A 22,750-nucleotide genomic window follows, 5' to 3' on the forward strand; every position below is an offset into this window, starting at 1 on the left:
TGTGATCTTGGAGTTCCAGGATGGAATCCCACATCGGGCTCCTTGCATGGAGCCTGTTTCTCTCTCTGCCTATATTTCCGCGTCTCTCTGTGTCTCTCATGAATAAATAAATAAAATCTTTTTTTTAAAAATCCCTTGTTCATTTTTTACTGTTTTTTTTAATTGTTTGGTGCTATTTTAAATGGAATTGTTTTCTTAATTCCATTTTCAGATTATTCTTTGCGAGTGTATAGAAATACAACTGACTGAGTTATTTTTGCATATTGCTCTTGTGTCCTGCTACTTGCTGAGCTCATTTATTAGCTGTAATAGTTTGTTGTTTTTTTCTTCAGATTCCTTAGGATTTTCTGCATGCAAGATCATGTCATCTGCAAATGGAAATAGTTTTACTCTTCCTTTCCAATCTGGATGCCTTTTATTTCTTTTTTTTGCTTAATTTCCCTGGCTAAAACCTCCTGTACAGGATTGAATAGAACTGGTGAGAGCAGACATCCTTGTCTTGTTTCTGATCTTAAGAGGAAAACGTTCAGTCTTTTACCATTAGGTATGATGTTAGGTTTTCATAGATGCTTTTCATCATAAAGTTGTTAGAGTTCTAGTTTGTTGAGTGTTTTTATGAGGAAAGGCTGTTGACTTTTGTCAAGTGCTTTTTCTGCATCTGTTGAAATGATTATGTGTTTTCCCCCTTTATTCTAATATGGTGTATTACCTTGATTTTCATACGGGTACCAAGCTGCATCCCTAGTGTAAATCACACTTGGTCATGATGTATATCGTTTTTATTTTTGAACTGTTTACTTAAGGTCAGGTTTGAGGTTTATTTTTTAACTTTTTTTTTTTAAGATTTATTTATTTATCATAGACAGAGAGAGAGAGAGAGAGGCAGAGGCACAGGAGGAGGGAGAAGCAGGCTCCATGCTGGGAGCCTGACGTGGGACTTGATCCCAGGACTCCAGGATTGCGCCCTGGGCCAAAAGCAGGCGCTAAACCGCTGAGCCATCCAGGGACCCCCAGGTTTGAGGTTTAAAAATTTATATATATATATATTTTAGAGAGAGGCAGAGCGAGCATGAGCAGGAAGAGGGGGAGAGAGAGAGGCAGAGAATCACAAGCAGATTCTGCACTGAGTGCAAAGCCTGATGTGGGGCTCAATCATGACCTTGAGATCATGACCTGAGCTAAAATCAAAGGCCAGATGCTTAAACCGACTGAGCCATCCAGGTACCCCTGGGTGGTTTGAGGTTTAGTGATGAAATTGGAGAAAATCTTCCTGGGTTTTGATCATGCTGTGCTTTTTAATCTAGAAATTGTAAAGACATTAACTTTCATGAGGTTTGAATTTATTTTTAAAAATTAAAATAGTGATCAAAATTTTGCATCCCCAAGAATTAGGTTTAAAAAAAGTCAGTATTTTGTATGATCGTGAATGGAATATAATCATTTTTTTCTTTATAGAGCAGATATTTTATTACTGTACTAAGCACTTGATTTTTTTTTCTTAAGTGGAAAGAGAGGATCAGCCCATGCTCTAAAGGGTTTATGAGCTATTTTGAGAGATAAGATAGATAAGCATGAAATTTTAAGCAGACATGCTTAGTTATGTATTTATACCTTTTATATGTACAAAGTATGGTATATTTGGATATGTTTAAATTCACTATCATAAAGGTCTTTCAGATTTCCTAACAGTTGAGCTTAGGATCAAAGAAGGAAGCACAAGTATACTATCTTGGACTTTGTAAATACTCCTGATTATTTGGTAGCACCAAAAGGGCAAGAAAAATATTTCATTTTTATCTTTTATGCATTTATCTTTTTGTGTTTGTTTCTTAGTGAATGTAATTATTAGAATAATAGCTCTTGGCATAATTTATATATAAACAAATGTATATATATATTGGGGGTCAATGCATGGACAAAAAAATTGTTACTGATTGGGTGTGCAGTTAAAATAGTTTGGGAATTACTTGTTCTCAGGATAAAGTCAGGCCCCTTAGCATGTTCCAAATCGACCTTTTACTATTAATTTCTTAGTCTTCAATCTAACACATTGCATTTGGCATTCCTAATATATTCTTCACTTCTATGTGCTGATACTTAAGATGTTTCTTCTTCCCTGTAATAGTAGTTTCTTGCTGTGTGTTTGTTGAATTCCTACTTAGTTGTCAAATTCTAGCTCAGAGGTCTTTTCCTCCATATCTCCAACTATTTCTTTTTCTCACTAGGCAGAATTAATTGCTGTAGAACTTTATTAATAATATCAGTGTGGGTTTTTTTTTATAGTATATCCATTTGATATATATATGTATATGTGTGCATGTATGTATACATGTACATGTATATGTACAGATTTGTCCTTGACTAGATTCTTAGGGTATATGTCATATGATAATCATCTTTTTACCATCAGGCCTTGGTACATACTGGACATCAGTAAATTTTTATTTAGTAGAAGTTATAAAAAAAGAAACTGAGGGAATTGAGGTAAGAAATTTGATCATTGAAAAACTACTCAATAAGAATGATTTTGTTGGATCAGAAAAGAAAAAAAGCAATGAAGTTTATATTTTTATTTTTTATTTTTATTTATTTATGATAGTCACACAGAGAGAGAGAGAGGCAGAGACAAAGGCAGTGGGAGAAGTAGGCTTCATGCACCAGGAGCCCGATGTGGGGGTTCGATCCTGGGTCTGCAGGATCGCGCCCTGGGCCAAAGGCAGGCGCCAAACCGCTGCGCCACCCAGGGATCCCAGCAATGAAGTTTATACCGAGAAATTAATGAGAGAGAAATTGCAGTGATCCAAGAATCTATAACTGGATCCTACCTGAGATACTGGTATTAAGAAGAGACAAAGAAAAAAGGTAAAAGCAGAAGAAACTATAGAAAAAAAGACCTTCATGTTGGTTTCCTTGATTAGTTTTTACCCTTTACCTGGAGTGCACGTCTCCAGATACCTGCATTGCTTCCTCACTTCAGATCTCTGCTGAGAATCTGAGAAAGTCATTTTATTAGTGAGATCTCTTATATCTACCCTATTTATTTAAAATCAGCCCCACCCCATTCTTTGTACTGATACGCCCTAGCCACCTTCTGTTTTATTTTTCTTCATAGCTTTTCTTACCTGACATAGGTCATATTTTATTATTTTTTTTATCTCTTCTTACTCCCTATTATTTGTTTTCTTTCTCCTCCTACAAGAGCATAAGTTTCATGAAGACAGGGATATTTTATGTCTGTTTGAGGTTTAAAGATTTATATATATATATTTTTAGAGAGAGGGAGAGAGAGAGCATGAGCAGGAAGGGGGCAGAGGGAAAGGCAGAAAATCACAAGCAGATTCTGCACTGAGCACAGAGCCCAATGTGGGGCTCAATCTCATGACCTTGAGATAATGACCTGAGCTAAAATCAAGGGTCAGATGCTTAACATCTTTGTCCATGCTCTATAACATTACAACAGTGCCTATCACACAGTGCCTGCCCAGTAATTAATAATAGTATTACAGTAATCTCCCCTTATCTGTGGTTTCAATTTCCATAGTTTCAGTTACCCGTGGTCAACTGTGGTCTGGAAGATGATCCTCCTTCTGACATATTGTTCAGAAGGTTGGTAGTAGCCTAGTGCTATATCACAATGCTTATGTCACTCACTTCACTTCCATATTATCACATAGGTGTTGTATTATCTCACATCACATAAAAAAAGGTGAGTAGAATACAATAAGATATTTTGAGAGAGATAACCCATTCATATAATAGCTTTTATTATGGTATATTGGTATAATTGTTCTATTTTATTATTGTTGTTAATCTGTTACTGTGCTTAATTTACAAATTAAACTTCATTGTAGGTATGCACGTGTAGAAAAAAGACATATATAGGATTGTCTTCACAGTTTTTACGGTCTGTACAGTTTCTGGCATCTAACTAGGGGTCTTGGAAAGTATTCCTCATGGCTAAGGGAAGGCAACTGTACTGTAGAGGGGAAAAGATGAGAAAACAATTCGGAAAACTTGGGGAACAAGAGAAACTTATTTTCAAATAGTTCATTGGTTAACGTTTCAAACAAGGTTCTCCATATGCTTTTTTTCAACCTCCAGACGGCTTTTCAGATGAAGTAAATTTAAAACAATGAGTCTAATTATTCATCTGAAAAGATTTATAGTAAATTTTATGATAAATTTCACTGTTTTCAGACTTTGGGGACACTGTTTTGTATTATAGTTTTGGGGGGTTTTAGGTTGGCAGTTGAACACATTGTTTTATTTTATTTTATTTTATTTGTAAATTTATTTTTTATTGGTGTTCAATTTGCCAACATATAGAATAACACCCAGTGCTCATCCTGTCAAGTGCCCACCTCAGTGCCCGTCACCCAGTCACCCCCCACTCCCCGCCCATCTCCCCTTCCACCCCCCAAGTGCTAACACCTGAAAATCAGCACAGCAGGCCCCTCCCCCAGAAGACCAGCTAGACCAACAGGGGAAAAACAAATTTTTGACCAAGCAGCACTGGAAAGTTCCAGGGGAAGTCGAGGGATTTACAGTATACACAATCAGAGGATACCCCCCCTTGTTTTTTTGTTCTTTGATTTCTGTTTACTTCCCCCTCCTTTTTTCTTTTTTCTTTTCTTCTCTCTTCTTTCTTTCTCTTTCTTTCTTTCTTTTCTTTTCTTTTCTTTTCTTTTCTTTTCTTTTCTTTTCTTTTCTTTTCTTTCTTTCTTCTTTCTTTCTTTCTTTCTTTCTTTCTTCTTTCTTTCTTCTTTCTTCTTCTCTTCTCTTCTCTTCTCTTCTCTTCTCTTCTCTTCTCTTCTCTTCTCTTCTCTTCTCTTCTCTTCTCTTCTCTTCTCCTTTTTCTCCTTTTCCCAGTACAACTTGTTTTTGGCCACTCTGCACTGAGCAAAATGACTAGAAGGAAAACCTCACTTCAAAAGAAAGAATCAGAAACAGTCCTCTCTCCCACAGAGTTACAAAATTTGGATTACAATTCAATGTCAGAAAGCCAATTCAGAAGCACTATTATAAAGCTACTGGTGGCTCAGAAAAAAGCATAAAGGACTCAAGAGACTTCATGACTGCAGAATTTAGATCTAATCAGGCAGAAATTAAAAAACAATTAAATGAAATGCAATCCAAGCTAGAACACATTGTTTTAAATACAGAGATACTTTACCTGAAACAGTGTCTAGAATCTATAGAAAAACATTGAACATATCAATTTAAAATGTAACCAACATACTGCTTAAAAATAAGTTTATTCTGTATTCTGCAATTTTTTAGACCCCTATATTAGCAAACAAGTTTATATCATTTAACTGTGTGACAAAGGCTCTTCTAAACATTTTACCTGTATTAACTTGTTTAATATTCATAATAACCCTTTGGATAGGTTGGCCCCTTTTTACTGATGAGGAAAGGAAGGTACAAAGAAGTTGAGTAGCTAGCTCACATGGCTAGTTAGTGTTAAAGTCAAGATTATAATCTAGACGTTTTGACTCTAGAATCCATGTTCTCAACAATATGTTGTTGAATGCATGATGTTATCCATATCCTGCTCATGCTCTTTGCTCTTCTACTCTATGCTGTCACCACATGTCACATCTCCAGACTTGACCAGGCACTTGACTAGCAGCATATAGCAGGATGGAGCACATAGGAAGGATCTGAGAACTGAATTAATTGTGTTCATTAATCTGGGACAGGAACCAAGAGGTTTATTCTTTTTTTCATCTATTTCAGAGTTATTTTATGTCAAAGATTATACAAGAAATGTACATATACTCTTGACTTGCAGCAGTCATGGCCTAAAAAATCATTCACTCAAATCTAATTTTACGGTCTTGGACAAATAGCTAGATGCAGTTGGCATGGCTGGGCCTGTTTTTTATCGCAGGTTTAGGGCCCATTATACATTAGGCTCAAACTTATCAGAAAGAGTGCCATGTTCCTGCAGGTGATTCAGGTTCTCCAACTGATGATAGTCCTCAATCTCCTTGATATTTTCAGGTCAAGTGCAATGTTCTTTCCCTTATGTGCACAACATCCCTATACCTCTGTCAGAGCACATTTATATACATGCCTGTATCTTTTGGAAAACTGTGAATTTCTAAAGGGCGATAACATTATCTCTGGCACTTACTACATTGCCTGGGAGTAGGATCACTCAATAGATATTAGATGAATGGATGACTAATACTGTAATACTTTTATACCTTCAGCAGATTTATAGCAATTAACTTTCTTTTAGGAATATAAAAAATATGTCAAAGTTGACTCCTTTAACCATAAAATTTCCACCTCTTTACTCTAAATTATTATTATTATTTAAATATTTTATTTATTCATGAGAGACACAGAGAGAGAGGCAGAGACACAGGCAGAGGGAGAAGCAGGCTCCATGCAGGGAGCCCGACATGAGACTCAGTCCCGGGTCTCCAGGACCACACCCTGGGCCGAAGGTGGTGCTAAATCGCTGAGCCACCCGGGCTGCCCTCTAAATTATTTTTTAAAATAGGTTTTTAATGCTAACACTGCTTTATTGAGATATAATTTATATACTATAACATGCACAGATCCTAAGTATACAGTTTGATGAATGTTAGTAAGTATAACCAATCACCCATATGAAGATAAAGAACATTTCCAATCCCCCTTTCCATTTATCCCCCTTTCCACTTAGTTCTTCCTCCTTCCCAGCGGCAGCTGCTATTCTAATTTCTCCTACTGCGTAAATTAGTTGTGTTTTTTCTTGAAACTCATACAGATGGAAACATATGTATTCTTCTGCCTCTGGCTTCTTTATCTCCACTAATGATTTTAAGACTCATGCATGTTGTTGCATACATTAGTAGTATCATTCCTGTTTATTGGTGAGTCCTGTTCCATTATATGAACATCTCAGTTTTTTTGCCCATCTTCTGTTGATGAGCATTTGATATGTGTATAGTTCTTGGCTATTATGAATAAAGCTTTTGTGAATGTTATTATGTAAGCCTTTTTATGGCTATACATATTCAGTTCTCTTGGGCATATGCTCAAGAGTGGCATTTCTGGGTCATAGAGCAGGTGTATATTCAACTAGTCTTCTAAAGTGGTTTCTACCACTTTGTATTCCCACCAGCAGTGTTTGAGAGTTTGTTGCTCCACATACTTGTCACTACTTAAGTACTGTTATTCTTTTTAACCAATTTGATGAGTATATAGTATTGTTTCAATCTCCATTTCCCTGAAAAGTTGTTGAGCATCTTTTAATATGATTTGTGAGCATGTGAACATCTTTGCCTATTCGAGTGTTTTGCCTATTTCAATTTTAAATTTTTTTGCCTATTTTCAAATTTCATTTGTAGTGGTTCTTTATACATTCTGGAGATGAGTCCTTTGTCAGATAGATATATGGATTACAAATATTTTCTCCAAGTTTGTGACTTGTCTTTCCACTTTCTTAATGTCTTTTGATGGAGTGCAGTATGTTTTTCTTTATGGCTGATGCCTTTTGTGTCTTGTCTGAGAAACTTGCCTACACCAAAGCTGTGAAGGAGTTCTCTTGTTTTCTTTCAGACATCTTACAGTTTTAGCTAGGTCTGTGATTGATGTAGAATTAACTTTTATGTATATTATGAGGTGGAAGTAAAGTTCAGTCTTTTCCATAAGGTATCTAGTTGTTTGAGTTACTAGATTTTAGTAATAGAGCATTTTTGTGTTTGGTATCTTATTTGACCCTTACAATATCTTAGAGGAATAAAAGATACATGTTATCCCTCTTAAAGAGATGAGGAGCTAGCGCCCAGACAGATTAAGTTATTTAGGTAAGGTTGCACAGCTAATTAATGACTGAACATGATTAAAGCTCATATATCCTAATACTGCTTAGTGCTATTCTATTATTGTGCTACACAGCCTCTCCTAATTGAGTTTTAAAAAATATCCTAACAAAGTTTCATCAAACTACCAGAGTGAACTTAATTAAAATTGTCTGAAAAATACCTAATTGAATGTTTCATACCATCGAATTATTTATTTATACAGATTATGGTATTCTTTTTATAAAATCAAATTTATAGTATTCTTGGAAATGTGTGCATTATAGATGTATGTACTACTTTATTCTCAATTAGGTAAGTCATGAGATTGTAGTTAATTTTGTTTAAATGGGCCATTATATGTGTACATTTATTTAAATTAAAGGTAGATTTCTTTTTATTTTTTATTTTTATTTATTTTTTTAATAAACTTATTTTTTATTGGTGTTCAATTTGTCAACATACAGAATAACACCCAGTGCTCATCCAGTCAAGTGCCCACCTCAGTGCCCGCCACCCAGTCACCCCCACCCCCACCCACCTTCCACCACCCCTAGTTCGTTTCCCAGAGTTAGGAGTCTTTCATGTTATGTCTCCCTTTCTGATATTTCCCACTTATTTTTTCTCCTTTCTCCTTTATTCCCTTTCACTATTTTTTATATTCCCCAAATGAATGAGACCATATAATGTTTGTCCTTCTCCAATTGACTTATTTCATTCAGCATATTATTTCACTCAGTTCCATCTACGTCGATGCAAATGGTGGGTATTTGTCGTTTCTAATGGCTGAGTAATATTCCATTGTATACATAAACCACATCTTCTTTATCCATTCATCTTTCGATGGATTTCTTTTTAAAGGTACATTCTAAAAAGACAAATTTTCAGTGTTGTTAAAAAGTTATGTTAAGCGGTTTTACTAGAAGTAACTTGGCATACACTGGTGACATTACTGCCATTTTAGTTTTCCCTTGTCATTATCAGTCATCTAATTTGGGAATTAGATGCTTCACACTTTGACCCATGGCTGATTTTGTACAGGCTGCCTGTCTGCCTCCAGGATTGGCCCTTACCAATCACCTACCCATTTGTTCACTAAAGTTTGAAAGTCTTGGAGTAGGAACTAAACCTTATAAGCCAGAGTTAAGAGACACAACCCGAAATGTAAAAAGCAGAGACTGTGGAAGATGTGATACATTTATATATTTATGCTAGTTTAGAAGTTTAAAAAATTTAAAAAAAATTAAAAAAAAAATTTTTTTTTGAGGAGATGGTTTTTTGAGTTCAGGTTCTCACAGAAGGGAAGAAAACAAAGTACCAGGTATTTGGACCCTGATAGGATTTAGAGAAACCCTGATAGGATTTAGAGAAAGACTGGACATGGACAAGTAGTAGAACAAGTAGTAGAATGATTAGAATTTCACTTTCAAGGTGACTATAATGAATCAAACAGAGCCAAGATATCTGGAAAGAGTGAGTTCAAGAAAAAGAAAATATTTTAAAATGTAGAATTGCTTTGGATGTTGGTTAGCCTCTAAAAGCAAAATAACTGAAATCTGACTGTCTTCCTTCTTTTACAGGAGGGACAGAAATGGGATAGTGTGAGGCAGGCAGCTCCTGGAGGGAGGTGGGAGGGGGTGGGGGCGGGAAGGAGGGTAGTGCCTAAGCACTGTGGGAAGAATCTAGCTTCCAAGTGCATCAGACTTGATTGTCTCTCTGTAGCTGTCAGACAGCAGTGGTCAGAATTCTCTAACCATCAAACCCATCTGATACGTGGTAGAGGCTGGATTCATTAGTGCAAAGTAGATGTGCTCATTTGCAGAGAGGTGGGATAATTAACACAAGGCTGCTGAACAAATGTGATTTCCCGTAACACATATTTTTATAGTTTTGATGAACAAATGAATTTCCTTTAAACAAACATCCAGGCTTTCGGTCATCATGAGCCTGTTCTGTTAGTGCTTTGTTATTGTTACAAGTAACTTGAAAGTTGTATTACTGTGAGTTCAAATAAAACCTTTATACCTACAACAGTTTAGTATTTTGGATCACCTTTTGCTCCTTCGAGCAAATATAATCATTGGTAATCATGACAGCAAGAAACAAACCATGAATCTATTTAAACTTAAATATGCCAGTCTAGCCAGTCTTCCCACGTTCCTCTTTACATATTATACACACATGGACAGCAGAGTACAGTAAACAAACAAGAGAGAATAACAGTTTAGCACTTCAGTGCTGTGTCAACACAATTGTTCTCTTCTCAAGGTTCTCATCAAATAAAAAAGCTTACATTTGTATGCTAAATTCAGTCGAGGAAACTAAAGTCTATATTGTGGTATTTCTATAGAGCCAGTCTCTACCTTCAAACTTATTATTAACTTTATGACTTTGGAAAAGTTTTTTACTCCCCCTAAACTTACTTTTCTTATCTGTAAAATGGACTTTTTGAGGATTGGAGATAATGTCTGAAGGCCAGGCACCTTCTAGATCATCAATCAATATTAGCTTATACTATTACTCCTTGGCATATTTTTACTTTTATTACTTTTATTTCCTGCAGTGTATATTCATGTCCAAATAATGCTCAGTGCAAACCATTCACTAGGAAGGGCTTCTCCACTATCCTGTTTTTACAGTTTCTGCCCATCCAATGCACCTTGCCCACATATCTGTTGAAGCACACTGCTGTATGACCCAAGGACATGTTACCTCCTTCACTGGACTCCGAGTTTGGAGGGCTGAGGTTATTTTATTGAGATATCTATTTCTTTACTCAATTTGGTGGAGGTGCTGAATAAATGTCTGCTGACTGAAATGCTGACAAGTGGGCTATTATTGGAGGTTCAAAGAAAAGATTGGTAGCTTTTTTTTTTTTTTTTTGATTGGTGGTTTCTAAGAGTTTCCCATTATCCTAAATGTTCTGTCTTTCTACAAGATTTCTACATATAGGATTATTTTTATTTATCTTGCTTAGTCTTTGAAGATCATTTTTGATGTGAGGATTCATGTATTTTCTGTGAAATTCTCAGCCCCTTTTGCTCTGAATATTGCTTTTTTGTGATTACCATAATTTTCTTCTTTTGAAACTAAGTGAATACTGGGCCTTGCACAATCTGTTGTTTATGACTTTTAATTAATCTTTTTAATCTTACTGCCATTCTGTGCTGTATTTTGGAAGAATTCCTTAATACTATTCTTCAATTACCTCTTCAGCTGTTAGATTCTGGAGTTTTTGGATGTTGAGGGTTTTTTTCTTTTTAATTCTACTGAGTATAGTTTTCATTTCTAGGATTTTTAATCAGCTCTTTTCATATCCAATGCTTTTGTTTCATTTCTGCCTATTTTGTTTCATAATCTCAAATTTCTTATTGTGGTTATGATTCCTGTATTAATCTCTTTTAATTGTATTACTTAAAAATCTTTGTTTAGGGGGTGCCTGGGTGGCTCATGTGGTTAAGCATCCACCTCTTGATTTCAGCTCACATCATGATCTCAGGGTCATGAGATAAAGACTCACACCTGGCTCACGCTGGGCCTGGCACTGCTTGGGAGTCTGTCTCTCCTTCTCCCTCTGCCCCCCCTTCACACGTGCACGTGCTCTCACTCTATCTCAAATCAATCAATCATAAATACATACATAAAAATAAAAATCTTTGTTTAGCGTTTTAAAATCCTCTAACAATATAGAATATTGATTTATAGAAGATCTTACAGAATCCTATAGAACACTGATTTCCCTTGCAGTGTATTTGCATTTTGATTGCTGTTTTTATCAGCCATCTTTCTTAAGCATGAGATTTTTTTAAAAAACTATTTTGGAATTTTAGTTTTCTGTCTTATTTTGACTGGGAGGTTCTTCCTCCACTATCCATGTTCACCCCTTGATATTGGTTTTCAGTTCATGCCACCCAGCTCCCTTAGAGCCTCCAGTACAGCCCTTAGAAAGGCAGCCATGCCCTGCGATAGAACTAAGGTGTCTTACATGCAGCCACTGAGGTGGCAGGAGCCTTGCCTGCCTTAGGTTTAGTTCCCAGCCTTAAGGCTGCACATGTGTCTTCTAGCTTCTAGACCCACAGCTACAAATAAGTGACAGCCCATGAAGCAGCTGGGTTTTTCCCCTCTTCTTTTTCTTTTCTTCCCAGCCCTCTCTCAAACACAGATACCCCCTAACATCAAAGAGTGAGATCAGCTCTGGTTCCCTAACACCTGAGGAGCTGAACTCCTGGCTGCCAGATCAAGAACCCAGCAGCCCTGTAGCTTCAGCCTGGCTCTTTGCGTTTTCATTTCTCTTATATTTATGGTTTGTGGAGGTTTTTATCCTGTTTTTGAGACTGCTGATGTCTATTATTGCTGTATATTTGGAGCAGAGCAGAGGGGTACTTTGAAGCATGAACTTACGGTGCCAACTTGACTGAGGGTTTTTTAACTTGAAAATAACACTGTTGGGGATACTTCTCCCCTCCCTTCCTACCCCACTTCCATCACCCACCCCTGGAGACATTGTGGAGGATAGAAGGCAAGGGAGACTTGAGATAAGTAAATAAACAGAACACCACAGGCAAGAAACGAGTGGGGCCTGAACTGGGAGATGGAGACGAGAGGATGGATTTGACACTAACAAGAGGCCTGGGTTATTGATTTTTGGGGGTGGTGGTGAATGGATATAAAATTCACTGAGAAAGGAATATAGGAAGAAGAGTAAATTTGGGTTGGTTAGTGGGTCAGGTATGGGGGGAGCGGTGTTAAGATGTTTTATGACCACTGTCTGAAACCTAATACATGTTTTTCTAGAAGTCCGATGTATGTCTTTGTTTCTGGTGCATTTCACTGCCCAACATCTTTGAATTTATCATATTTCTAAATCCTTTTACATGATGCTCATTTGTGTGTTTACAGAGACTCCTCCCCTGCATTTGGGACATTTTCCTTCAGAATGTTCCTTCATTTATTGAACAGACATTTCTGAAGTATCTCTTAAGCACACAGGCATACTTCTGGCTGTAATGGAGGGAAAAAGACATTTATCAAATAAATAAGCAATTACAACCTGTGGAAGTGCAGTAAGAGACCAGTGCAGGTGCATGAGACTGGAAACCAGGCTTGACCAAGGATATGTAGAGCAAGCTGGGAGGGTCTTGCTATCTCTCAACAGAGGGCTTCCTAAAGAAGTGAAGTCAGAGCTGCTCCCTCTGCCTGAATGTCTGCCGGGCTGGTTTTTTCTGGCTGCTCAAAATGCGCAGAGATATGACTTGACTTCACTGCACCACAACTTGATGTTTAGCACCTCACTGTTCTTTATTTCCTTTAGAGCATTTATTTTTATCTGAAATTATCTTGTTTAGGAATCTTGTCATTTTTTTTTCTCACTTGTGCTTCTAGAACAATTCCTGAAACTTAAATGTTTAAGAAATGATCAGATAATTGCCTAGGTGCATAAGTGAGTATCTCTGGGTATTGGTCTGGTGCATAGTTGCTCTAGTGATTTGTATGTTCTTTGCTTGAGTTTGAGAAGCCTCCTCCAGTTGGCTTTCTGTTTGTTCATTTTTCTCTCCTGTTGACTCTCCCCTCACTTCACTGTGCCTTTCTGATGGGTGTTGCCAATGGGAGTATCTCCTGCTCTGGCCAAGGGGATGGGCATGTGACTTTCAAGCTGGGCCAAACTGAGTCATTCTCTTGGATTTTTCCAGTTTGAATGAAGGAAGAGGGAGGCTTCTCAGGTGGTGGTAGAGTGTGAGGCATGAACCTGGAGGTATCTGTGGCCATGTCCACATTCAGATGGACAAAGCCAATATGTAAGGGTTTGAGAAAATGAAGGCATTACATGCCTCTTCCAGAGGGAGGAAGGGATGGGAGAGGGAAGAAGAGTCCTAGTAGTTCTCCAGTCTCTTCCTCTTTTTTACCTGAGGCCCAGTCATAACCCCTGGTTTTTTCATGGCCAGTTCAATTTGAGTTTCTGTCACTTAGAACCCAAAGATTCCTAATTAAAATAATATAGCTTTTTAAAAATATATATTTATTTATTAGAGAAAGAATGAATGAAGGGGAGGGGCAAAGGGAGAGGAAGAAGCAGACTCTCCAGTGAGGAGGGAGTCTGACTCAGGGCTCAGCCCCAGGGTCCTGGGATCATAGCCTGAGCTGGAGACAGACATTTAACTGACCAAGCCACCCAGGCCCCCCAAAACAGAATATAGCTTTGTTTTGACTTTATTCTTCATCTTAATAATGAGCTTTACATCTTGATGTACCTTTGGGTATTGATCTGTTTCGTAGCTTGATTTCTCATTTCAGAGAATCCATGTTTTCTCCCTCCCTTTGTCTCTCTTTCTCCCTCCATCCCATATTCTTCCCCTCCCCTCCTTTTCTCTTTTAGACACAAAGTGGTTGGTTCCTATATGTGTTCTATTCCAGTACAATTCTGTTTTAGTACTGCATCCCTCCTTTCCTTTCAGAAACATATTACTTAGCAGTGAGGAGATGCCATCTTGTTAGTACTATTATTATTTAACTCATCCTGGAAGCAGGTTTATTGGACTCATAGATTTTTTTTCACTTTCAACTTCAGTGCTTTAGAACAGCCAGGTTTCTATTCTCCAGCATCTTGAGGGTGGCGGGGAGGTAGCCAGGGCAGTGGTCAGCCTCAAGGGAGAAGTAAACCACTGGGCTTGACATTCCGGATGCTATCAACTGCTCCCTCAGGGAAGAGCCCTGATGTTTCAGGGAGAAGTGCTTCATCATTGTGGTTGGCTTTCTGCTTGATGTACCTGCATGGACCTTTGAACTTTTGTAGCTGCTTTCAAGTGCCACCAATTCATGCAGACTCCAAGTAAAATAATCCACATCTGTCCCATAACTTCTAGTTCTGACCTTTTGTAATTAAGGGTGTTGCAAGAAACTTTCAGGCCAAGCAACTTTCTCAGGCAGCTGCATTGTAAATTGGCACTCAGTATCTTCTTATACATGTGGTTCCATTTGCACTATGTCAAGGAGGAAATTGAAACTTTTTGGTAATTTGCTCCTTTATCAACTTATTTACTCAGTAAATATTTATTGAGTATCTCCTATGTACAATCATTCTTCTAGACACTAAAGGTACTGGGTGAATGAGGTTCTCTGCCCCCATGGAGTTTGTATCATAGATAAAAGAAACAGTAAACAAGTAAACGTGTGTGTGTTTGTGTGTGTGTATAACAGTATCGGGTAGTGACAAAATAGGTAATGAAAGAGAGAGTGATGGGAATGGGGCTATTTTAGAGAGGGTGGGCAGAAGGAAGGCTTCTCTGAGGTGGTGACATTTGAGTAGAGACTTGAATGAATTAGGGACCTATCCATGCAGAGTCCCTGGCAGAAGCAACAGCTAGCACACGGCTTGAAGGAGATAGATAGCCTGGTGTGATTGCAGAATAAGGCAGTCAGGGTCGCCAGGGTAGAGGGAGAGAGTGGAAGTGGAAGGAGATGAGTTTTTATGAAGTTAGAAATGGAAAAACAAGTCTTTCACCCTTTCTCCCAAACTGAGCTATGGCAGTTTTCCAGGGGAAAGGAGTGTCTGGCATGTTGTCCCCAAAGGCTGACAGTCACAGCAGACTTCTATCAGGCAACACAAAGTGGTAACCCAAAACACTGCAGGATTTTTTGTTTACAGACTACAAATTACTCATAGGAAACTAAGGGTGTTAAGAATGATATGGTTCACAGCAGTTATAAAAGAAGTTTGGAAGGAGGAAGTGACTAAGAAATGAGATTAAGAGTGGATAAAATAATCCTGGGAAAGATGGCAACTTGAACAAAGGTTTCTGACACCATCCGTAGCAGTCCTTAATGAAATGACTGCAGAGAACATATTAGCTTCTTTCATCTAAATGCACCCTACATTTGACCATTTCTCATTACTTCTACTACTTGTAAATTATAGTTGGATATATTACCACTTTAATTCGTCATGCTTAGAGCCCAGAGTGAACATTGTAGTGCATCTTTTCGGGACTTTTCAGTTTACTTCTGGAAGAAGGCTTGGGAAGACATGAGATGTTATAATATGAGTTGGTCCCAAGCTATGGAGAGGGAAGTGGGTTTCCTTTATCATTTCTCATGGGGAGGGGATTGAGAATAGTAATAATACTATATATTTGAATGAGTATATTTTTATATCTGTGAATTACACTGAACAGATATGCTTCTACTGGTTTTTACATAGAAAACTCAAGGCCAGACAGATCACCTAACATATCAGAGTCACACAGATGATTAAGGAGAGCATCTTCATTAGGATTCTGGTCTTAGACTGTGCTCTGGCACTCTATTAATGGCATCAAGTTGTTTTGATAAGATGTTATGTCAAAGAAAATCCAGTCCCCCCCCATTCTTGTCCCACCCCAATCATACCCCTTTAAGGTAAGAGATATTAACAATGTTGTGAGAGCACAGCAGGCCATCTTCCTGCCCATCCATCATCCATCCATCCATCCATCCATCCTTCTATCCACTCATGTATTTCTCTATCTACTTATCTCTCCTGTATTCATATATAATGATTGATTTTCCTCTGTGCTTTACCGATTTAAATCATACCATTCATATTATTTTAAATCTTTAGTTATATGTCATGGTCGTACATCTAGATCTAATTTCATTTTTCTTCTTTTATGCCTATATTGTTTGATTTATTGCAATGTATGTATTACTTTTAAAAGGAAATATGTGATACGATTTCATCATACATTTATTTACTTCTCAAAGTATAAGAAAAGGAGAGTTTATTGACAATTCTAATGAAACCGGTTTCCCTATTTTTTCTCTTTGCTTACATTGCTTATGTTTTTTTTTCCTAATTTCTTTAGAATAAAAGTTAATTGTAGCTTTAATGAACATTTTCTTACCTACACAAATCCAATGTATTTTTCAGGTTATTATATCCGGGAAAAGTCTAAGCAAGTCATAACGTTGCTGATGGATGAACAGTTGTTGCATAGAGAGAGGGAAGTAGCATGTCGGACAAGACGGCGTACCTCCTACTCTATGACATTTCCTAAAAGATTACCTGGTACAGCTAACTCACCAACAGCATGTGCTTCTGCCCACACACCAGAAATTTCTGCTTCAGAGAAGAAACGTAAGCTTCTTAAGGTTGCAAGGCTACATAATAAAAGTACGTATAATGAGCGTCAGCCTACAATGGTATCATTTAAGAACAATGAGAAAATATAAACATTAGGGGTTTTTTTTTTTTTTTTAACATTTTACTTATTTATTCATGAGGAACACAGAGAGAAAGGCAGAGACATAGGCAGAGAGAGAAGAAGGGTCCTTGCAGGTCCTTGCAGGGACTTGATCGCGGGATCACAACCTGAGCCAAAGACAGACACTCAACTGCTGAGCTACCCAGGTGCCTCAAAACATTAGATTTTAATACTGAAGTATTAATGCTATATTAGTGCTATTGGTACTATATTAGGCCTCATTCTGTACAAAACAAAGATGAATAATAGTAGAAAATATTACGACTATTTTCTGAATGCAATTTATTTGGGTTTCAAATAAAATGAGAGTTTTGAGCTCAAATGGTATTAAAGTAGTGACTACTTATTTGGCATTGTGATTCATGTTAAGATTTTCATCATAACTGGAATGTGAGCCTCAGGGTTTGGGCATCTATGCATTTTGTGCTGTTTGATCCTACACATTTCTTAAATGTGCCTCAGAATTCTGAAAGTCTCTCAGACTCCTACAGGACAACAGTGTCTTCTATCATAGAACTTTTTCCTTCGCCAAAGATTTTAAATGCAGAATGAACTTTTTTTAAAAAGGCTTTCTTGGGGATCCCTGGGTGGCTTTGCGGTTTGGCGCCTGCCTTTGGCCTGGGGCACCGTCCTGGAGTTCTGGGACTGAGTCCTGTGTCGGGGCTCTGGGTGTGGAGCCTGCTTCTCCCTCTGCCTGTGTCTCTGCCTTTCTCTCTCTCTCTTTTCTCTCTCTCTCTCTCTCTCTCATGAATGAATAAATTTTTTAAAAATCTTTAAAAAAATAAAGGTTTTCTCTGTAATGTTATAGAAATCAGCAAGAAAACACAATTAATTGGGACACTTGGGTGGCTCAGCAGTTTAGCGTCTGCCTTTGGCTCAGGTGTGATCCCAGGGCCCTGGGATCGAGTTCTACTTCAGGCTCCCTGCATTGGGGCGGGGGGCCTGCTTCTCCTTCTGCCTGTGTCTCTGCCTCTCTCTGTGTGTGTCTCTCATGAATAAATAAATGAAATCTTAAAAAAAAAAAAAAAAGAAACAAATTACCTTTTCTAGTAAATTTGCCAAAACATGAAGGAATGTCATTGTGCTCTATCTTCTCCAGTACAAACCCTGTTGGTAAGTTTTGTGTAAGGAATGGTCTGAGGAAGGAAAATCATTAAAGAAATGTGACTTGAATTACTGTGCCTTGAAAGGAGCTAAACTTTATGCTGTGAGAGACACAGCAGAAGTGACAGAGTTAAAAGTATTTTCAGAGGCTTGCCGCCTAGCTTTATCATGTAACTCTATTAAACAAGAGCCTGAAAGAGCTGCAGGTATTCAATGAACAGATGTTCCAAATGTCAGTTATGTATAGAAATTAAGAATGTTAATAGTTAATACCAACACAGAGGAATCTTGCTAAAAATCACTAAAGTACTTCTCTGACTCAGGAGTTCTCGAATGTTCACTCAGTTTGTGTTTGTGTGGACTAGGAAGATGGAAAGATGGTAAAAGACAGTAAATGCCATCCACATGCTTCTAAGTGGAGTGGAACCTCTTTCTTTCTGGTAGCCATTTTATTTAGAAATAAATCTCCAGGAGAGAAAAGAGACACAGTCTGAAATTTTCTCACAGAAGCCTTCAACTCAAACTAATACAAAAATGGAGTTACAGAGTAAAATCACCGACTTGCCCAGAGTTTCTTCACCCCTTTCACTACTTCTCTCTTGCCTTTCTTGTTCTCTCTCCATTCCTTTTTTCTCTTCCTTGCTCTTTCATTGTAAACATCTATTAATGGATTGTTTTGAACTTTAGATATCAAGCAGAAATTTGGAGCTATAGCAATGAGTAAAACATAGTCCCTTTCATCATGGAGCACGTATTCTAGTGACAGAGACAGATACTAATCGCACATAAACAAAATAGATATAAAATGTTATGTCAGTGACAAGTCCTATAAAGAAGAGGAAAGCAGGGGGATCCCTGGGTGGCTCAGCAGTTTAGCACCCACCTTTGGCCCAGGGCATGATCCTGGAGTCCCGGGATCGAGTCCCGTGTTGGGCTCCCTGTGTGGAGCCTGCTTCTCCCTCTGCCTGTGTCTCTGCCCGCCCCCTCCCCCGTGTCTCTCATGAATAAATAAATAAAATCTTAAAAAAAAAAAAAAAAAAGAAAGGAAAGCAGTATTAGGGCACAGAAAGTGACAAGGATGACTTTACCTTAGGTCAGGGAGTAAGGAAAGACCTTTGGAAGAGGTGGCTATTTAGACAGAGACCCAAATGACGTGAAGGGACTATCCATGTATATCGGGGGTGATCCAGGCAAAGGGAACAGCAGGTGCAAACATTCTGAAACTGGAGCAAGCTTGGCGTACTTAACTGTAAGCTTAGGAAATGAATCTTTAAATTGCCACAGAAAGAAGCTCAACTCTGAGCCATTTTTATGATTCATACAAGGAGATCAGGTTTATTGCTTTATAGTCACTGCTTTTTTTTTTTAACCCAAATGATATTCTCTAGCTTTATGACACATCTTATTCACTAAACTGAGCTTGGAATGACTTTTGACTATTTTTAAAAAGTCAGTCTACCTTCAAATGAAGTTTTGCTACAGTTAATTTTTTTATTCATATCATAAACATGTATTGAGTACTTACGATATGCCAGACACTGTTCTTGGACTGGTAAGCAAATTGGGTGTATTTGTGCTGTCTTGGAAGTTACATCTAGTGATGACTTTCAGTCCGTTTAAAAAAAAAAAAAAAAGATGTTCAAAAAGAATTTTGGTGAATGATGGCAAATAGTGAATGTTTGGATGTAAAAACTTAGTAAATTTGTTAAAAATCTGTTAAATTATTTAAAAACTCCATTTATCAAATAAAAAAAAACTCCATTTATCCATCTACGTATATATACACATATACATCGTAGATAGATATATGTGTGTGTTTGCGTTCAAAAAAGAGTAATTGGGGATGGCTGGGTGGCTCTGCAGTTGAGTGCCTGCCTTCGGCCCAGGGAGTGATCCTGGAGTCTTGGGATTGAGTCCCATATCAGGCTCCCTGCATGGAGCCTGCTTCTCTCTCTTCCTGTGTCTCTGCCTCTCTCTGTGTGTCTCTCTCATGAATAAGTAAATAAAATCTTTAAAACAAAAAACCAAAAAAGAGTAATTGGATTAAGCTTAGCAATACTGTTTCCACATAGGCATTTGAATCTGAAGCTGTATTTATCTATTTATTTATTTCAGAGAGAGAGAGAGTGCGAGCATGCACATAAGGGGAGGGGCAAAGGGAGAGGATCTTTAAGTACACTTCCTGCTGAGTGCAGAGCCCAACATGGGACACGACCCCTGAGATCATGACCTGAGCTGAAACCGAGAGTTGGATGCTTAATTGACCCCCCCAGGAAATACACCACAGGAGCTATATTTTAAAGGAAGAAAGAAACCTGACAATTTTGTGTGGGAGGGTACTGAGCGAGATAGGAAAATAAATTGGTGGAGCATTCTTAGTAGGACAGAAGTAGCAAATTAAAACTTGGAGATAGGTGGATCAATTAGAATTACGTGTTCCCAGTGATGAAGAAGAGGCCACAAAAATGTTCACAGCTTAAACATAATAGGATTTTTTTCTCTCTTCTAAAAATAATCCAGAACTAGATATTTTAAGACTGATATGGCCCTTCATAAAGTCAAGGACCCCAGAGGTCTTTCTGTCTCATCACCAGACTCAGCATGTAACTTCCACTTCATGAGCCAAGATAGCTGTTTGAGCTCCAGCCATCACATCTGCATTCTAGCCAGTAGGAAGGAGGAGAGCTTGAAAATATGAATATTCTAGGGGCAACTGGGTGGCTCAGTCAGTTAAGCATCTTTCTTCAGCTCAGGTCTTGGGACCTTGGGATTGAGCCCTAAGTCAGGCTCCCTGTTTAGTGGGATGTTTGCTTCTCTCTCTCCCTCTGCACACACCTCACCTCCCACTTGTATGCTCTCTCCCCTTCTCTCTCAACTAAATAAATCTTTTTTTTTTTAAAAAGATTTATTTATTTATTCATGAGAGACACACAGAGAGAGAGGCAGAGACACAGGCAGTGGGAGAAGCAGACTCCATGCAGGGAGCCTGATGTGGGACCCGATCCAGGATCCCAGGATCATGCCCTGAGCCAAAGGCAGACACTCAACTGCTGAGCCACCCAGGCATCACTCAACTAAATAAATTTTTAAAAAAGAAAATATGAATACTCCTTCCCCTTAAGGACCCTTATTGAAGTTGCTCATAATATTTTGGCTTACATGTTGTTGTTTAGCATTTAGTCACTTGACACTCCTAGCTGCGAGAGAGGCTGAAAAATGTAGTCTTTACCCTGGACAGCTGTGTGCCCAGATTAAAGTCAGAAGATGTTTTGTTAAGGAAGGAGATAATAAATATAGGGGAGAGTAGATAGTTCCTACTGTAGTGATAAAGAATACAAACAAGAAACAAATTAATCATGTTAGTGCATGGTGGTCAGATTCAATGGCACAGAGAACATAAATTTGAATATGTGGAAAAATGTGGACAGGTCATTGAGAGTTCATAAAAGACGTAATGAAACAGTCTTTGGAGATTTCACTTCAATACCACTAGCAACTAGGAACCACTATAGGCCTCAGAGAACAGAAGGGATGTTTAGCTTAGTCACAGAACTTAGTTTTCTTATTACTGAAAACAGTTGTTGGTGGAAGATAACTCTTACTTTTTTGTGTAGAAATGAAGGCAATACGAATTGGAAGGAAGCTCTGTGAGAGACAGTAGTTTCAATCCAGCATCTTGCTCTAGGATTATTGAAATGAGGTAAAGGTAATGTGTAAAGATATAAAGAGGAAATGGACCAAGTAGATGATATATTGGAGAAGAAAGAGAAATTGAAAGCAACTAATATTTCAGAGAGGCTAGTGATGGTAACACACAGGTGCATTTCCATCAGGAGGTGTTTAAAGACATCTCTAAATTATTTAGTTATATTGAAATGTAAAGTTGAATGCATTGCTAAAAATCTGATTCCCAGGCTTTAGGATCTAGAGCTGAAACAGCTGTGCCTAGCTTCTTTGTGGTAATTTAGCAAAGGGAACAAAGTACTTTGGAGAAGGTGTTCAACACATATTACTACCTCTACTCCTTTTTTCCCCCCTATTCCTAGATGTTTTCCCCAAGTTTTAATTGTGGTAGATAGCTTGGAAGGTTTTTGTTGAGGTAATTTTGTTGTTTGCAGGACAAAAGGGACTGAATGATCATTGTTGCTTAATGTACTCTTACTACAAATTCATTTCAATGATGCTGTCATTCACCAAAACTCTTTTTGAACATCTTTTTTTAAAGCAGACTGAAAGCCATCACTAGATATAACCTCCAAGAGAGCAGAAGTACATATGAAATACATACAGAAAACTATATGTACACAGTTACAACTCAGCTTCTTCGAGCTGTAAGCGTCAGCATCACACCCTTTCTATAAAAGCTATCACCAGAGACATTGCTTGCAACCAGACCAACAAAGCATTATCTCAGTTGGTCATCTGATCCTCCATAAAGAGCTCTTTAGTGGTATTATTCTTTGCAATAGAACTTTACTTATATTAGAGAAGGATTACTCTGGTCTGTGTTAACTGTAGTAGCACTCTGTATCATGGAAATATTTTCCTAAAAATCATGTAAGTTTCCTGTTGGACTAAAAGTAAAACTTTAAAGTACTTGTCATGCTTTTT

At 37.9% G+C, this 22,750-nt stretch overlaps 1 protein-coding gene across 1 annotated transcript in view; it reads left to right on the plus strand.

Annotated features, from left to right (window-relative positions):
- The window catches only part of ENTHD1 (ENTH domain containing 1), a 99,944-nt gene that overhangs the window by 2,658 nt on the left and 74,536 nt on the right, over window positions 1-22,750 (plus strand). Inside the window, exon 2 of the mRNA XM_041757075.1 lies at window positions 16,702-16,944. Coding sequence (XP_041613009.1) covers window positions 16,702-16,944 — 243 coding nt within the window. The remainder of the gene's footprint in view (window positions 1-16,701; window positions 16,945-22,750) is intronic.

Source organism: Vulpes lagopus, chromosome 5, assembly GCF_018345385.1.
Source record: "Vulpes lagopus strain Blue_001 chromosome 5, ASM1834538v1, whole genome shotgun sequence".
Lineage (NCBI taxonomy): Eukaryota > Metazoa > Chordata > Mammalia > Carnivora > Canidae > Vulpes > Vulpes lagopus.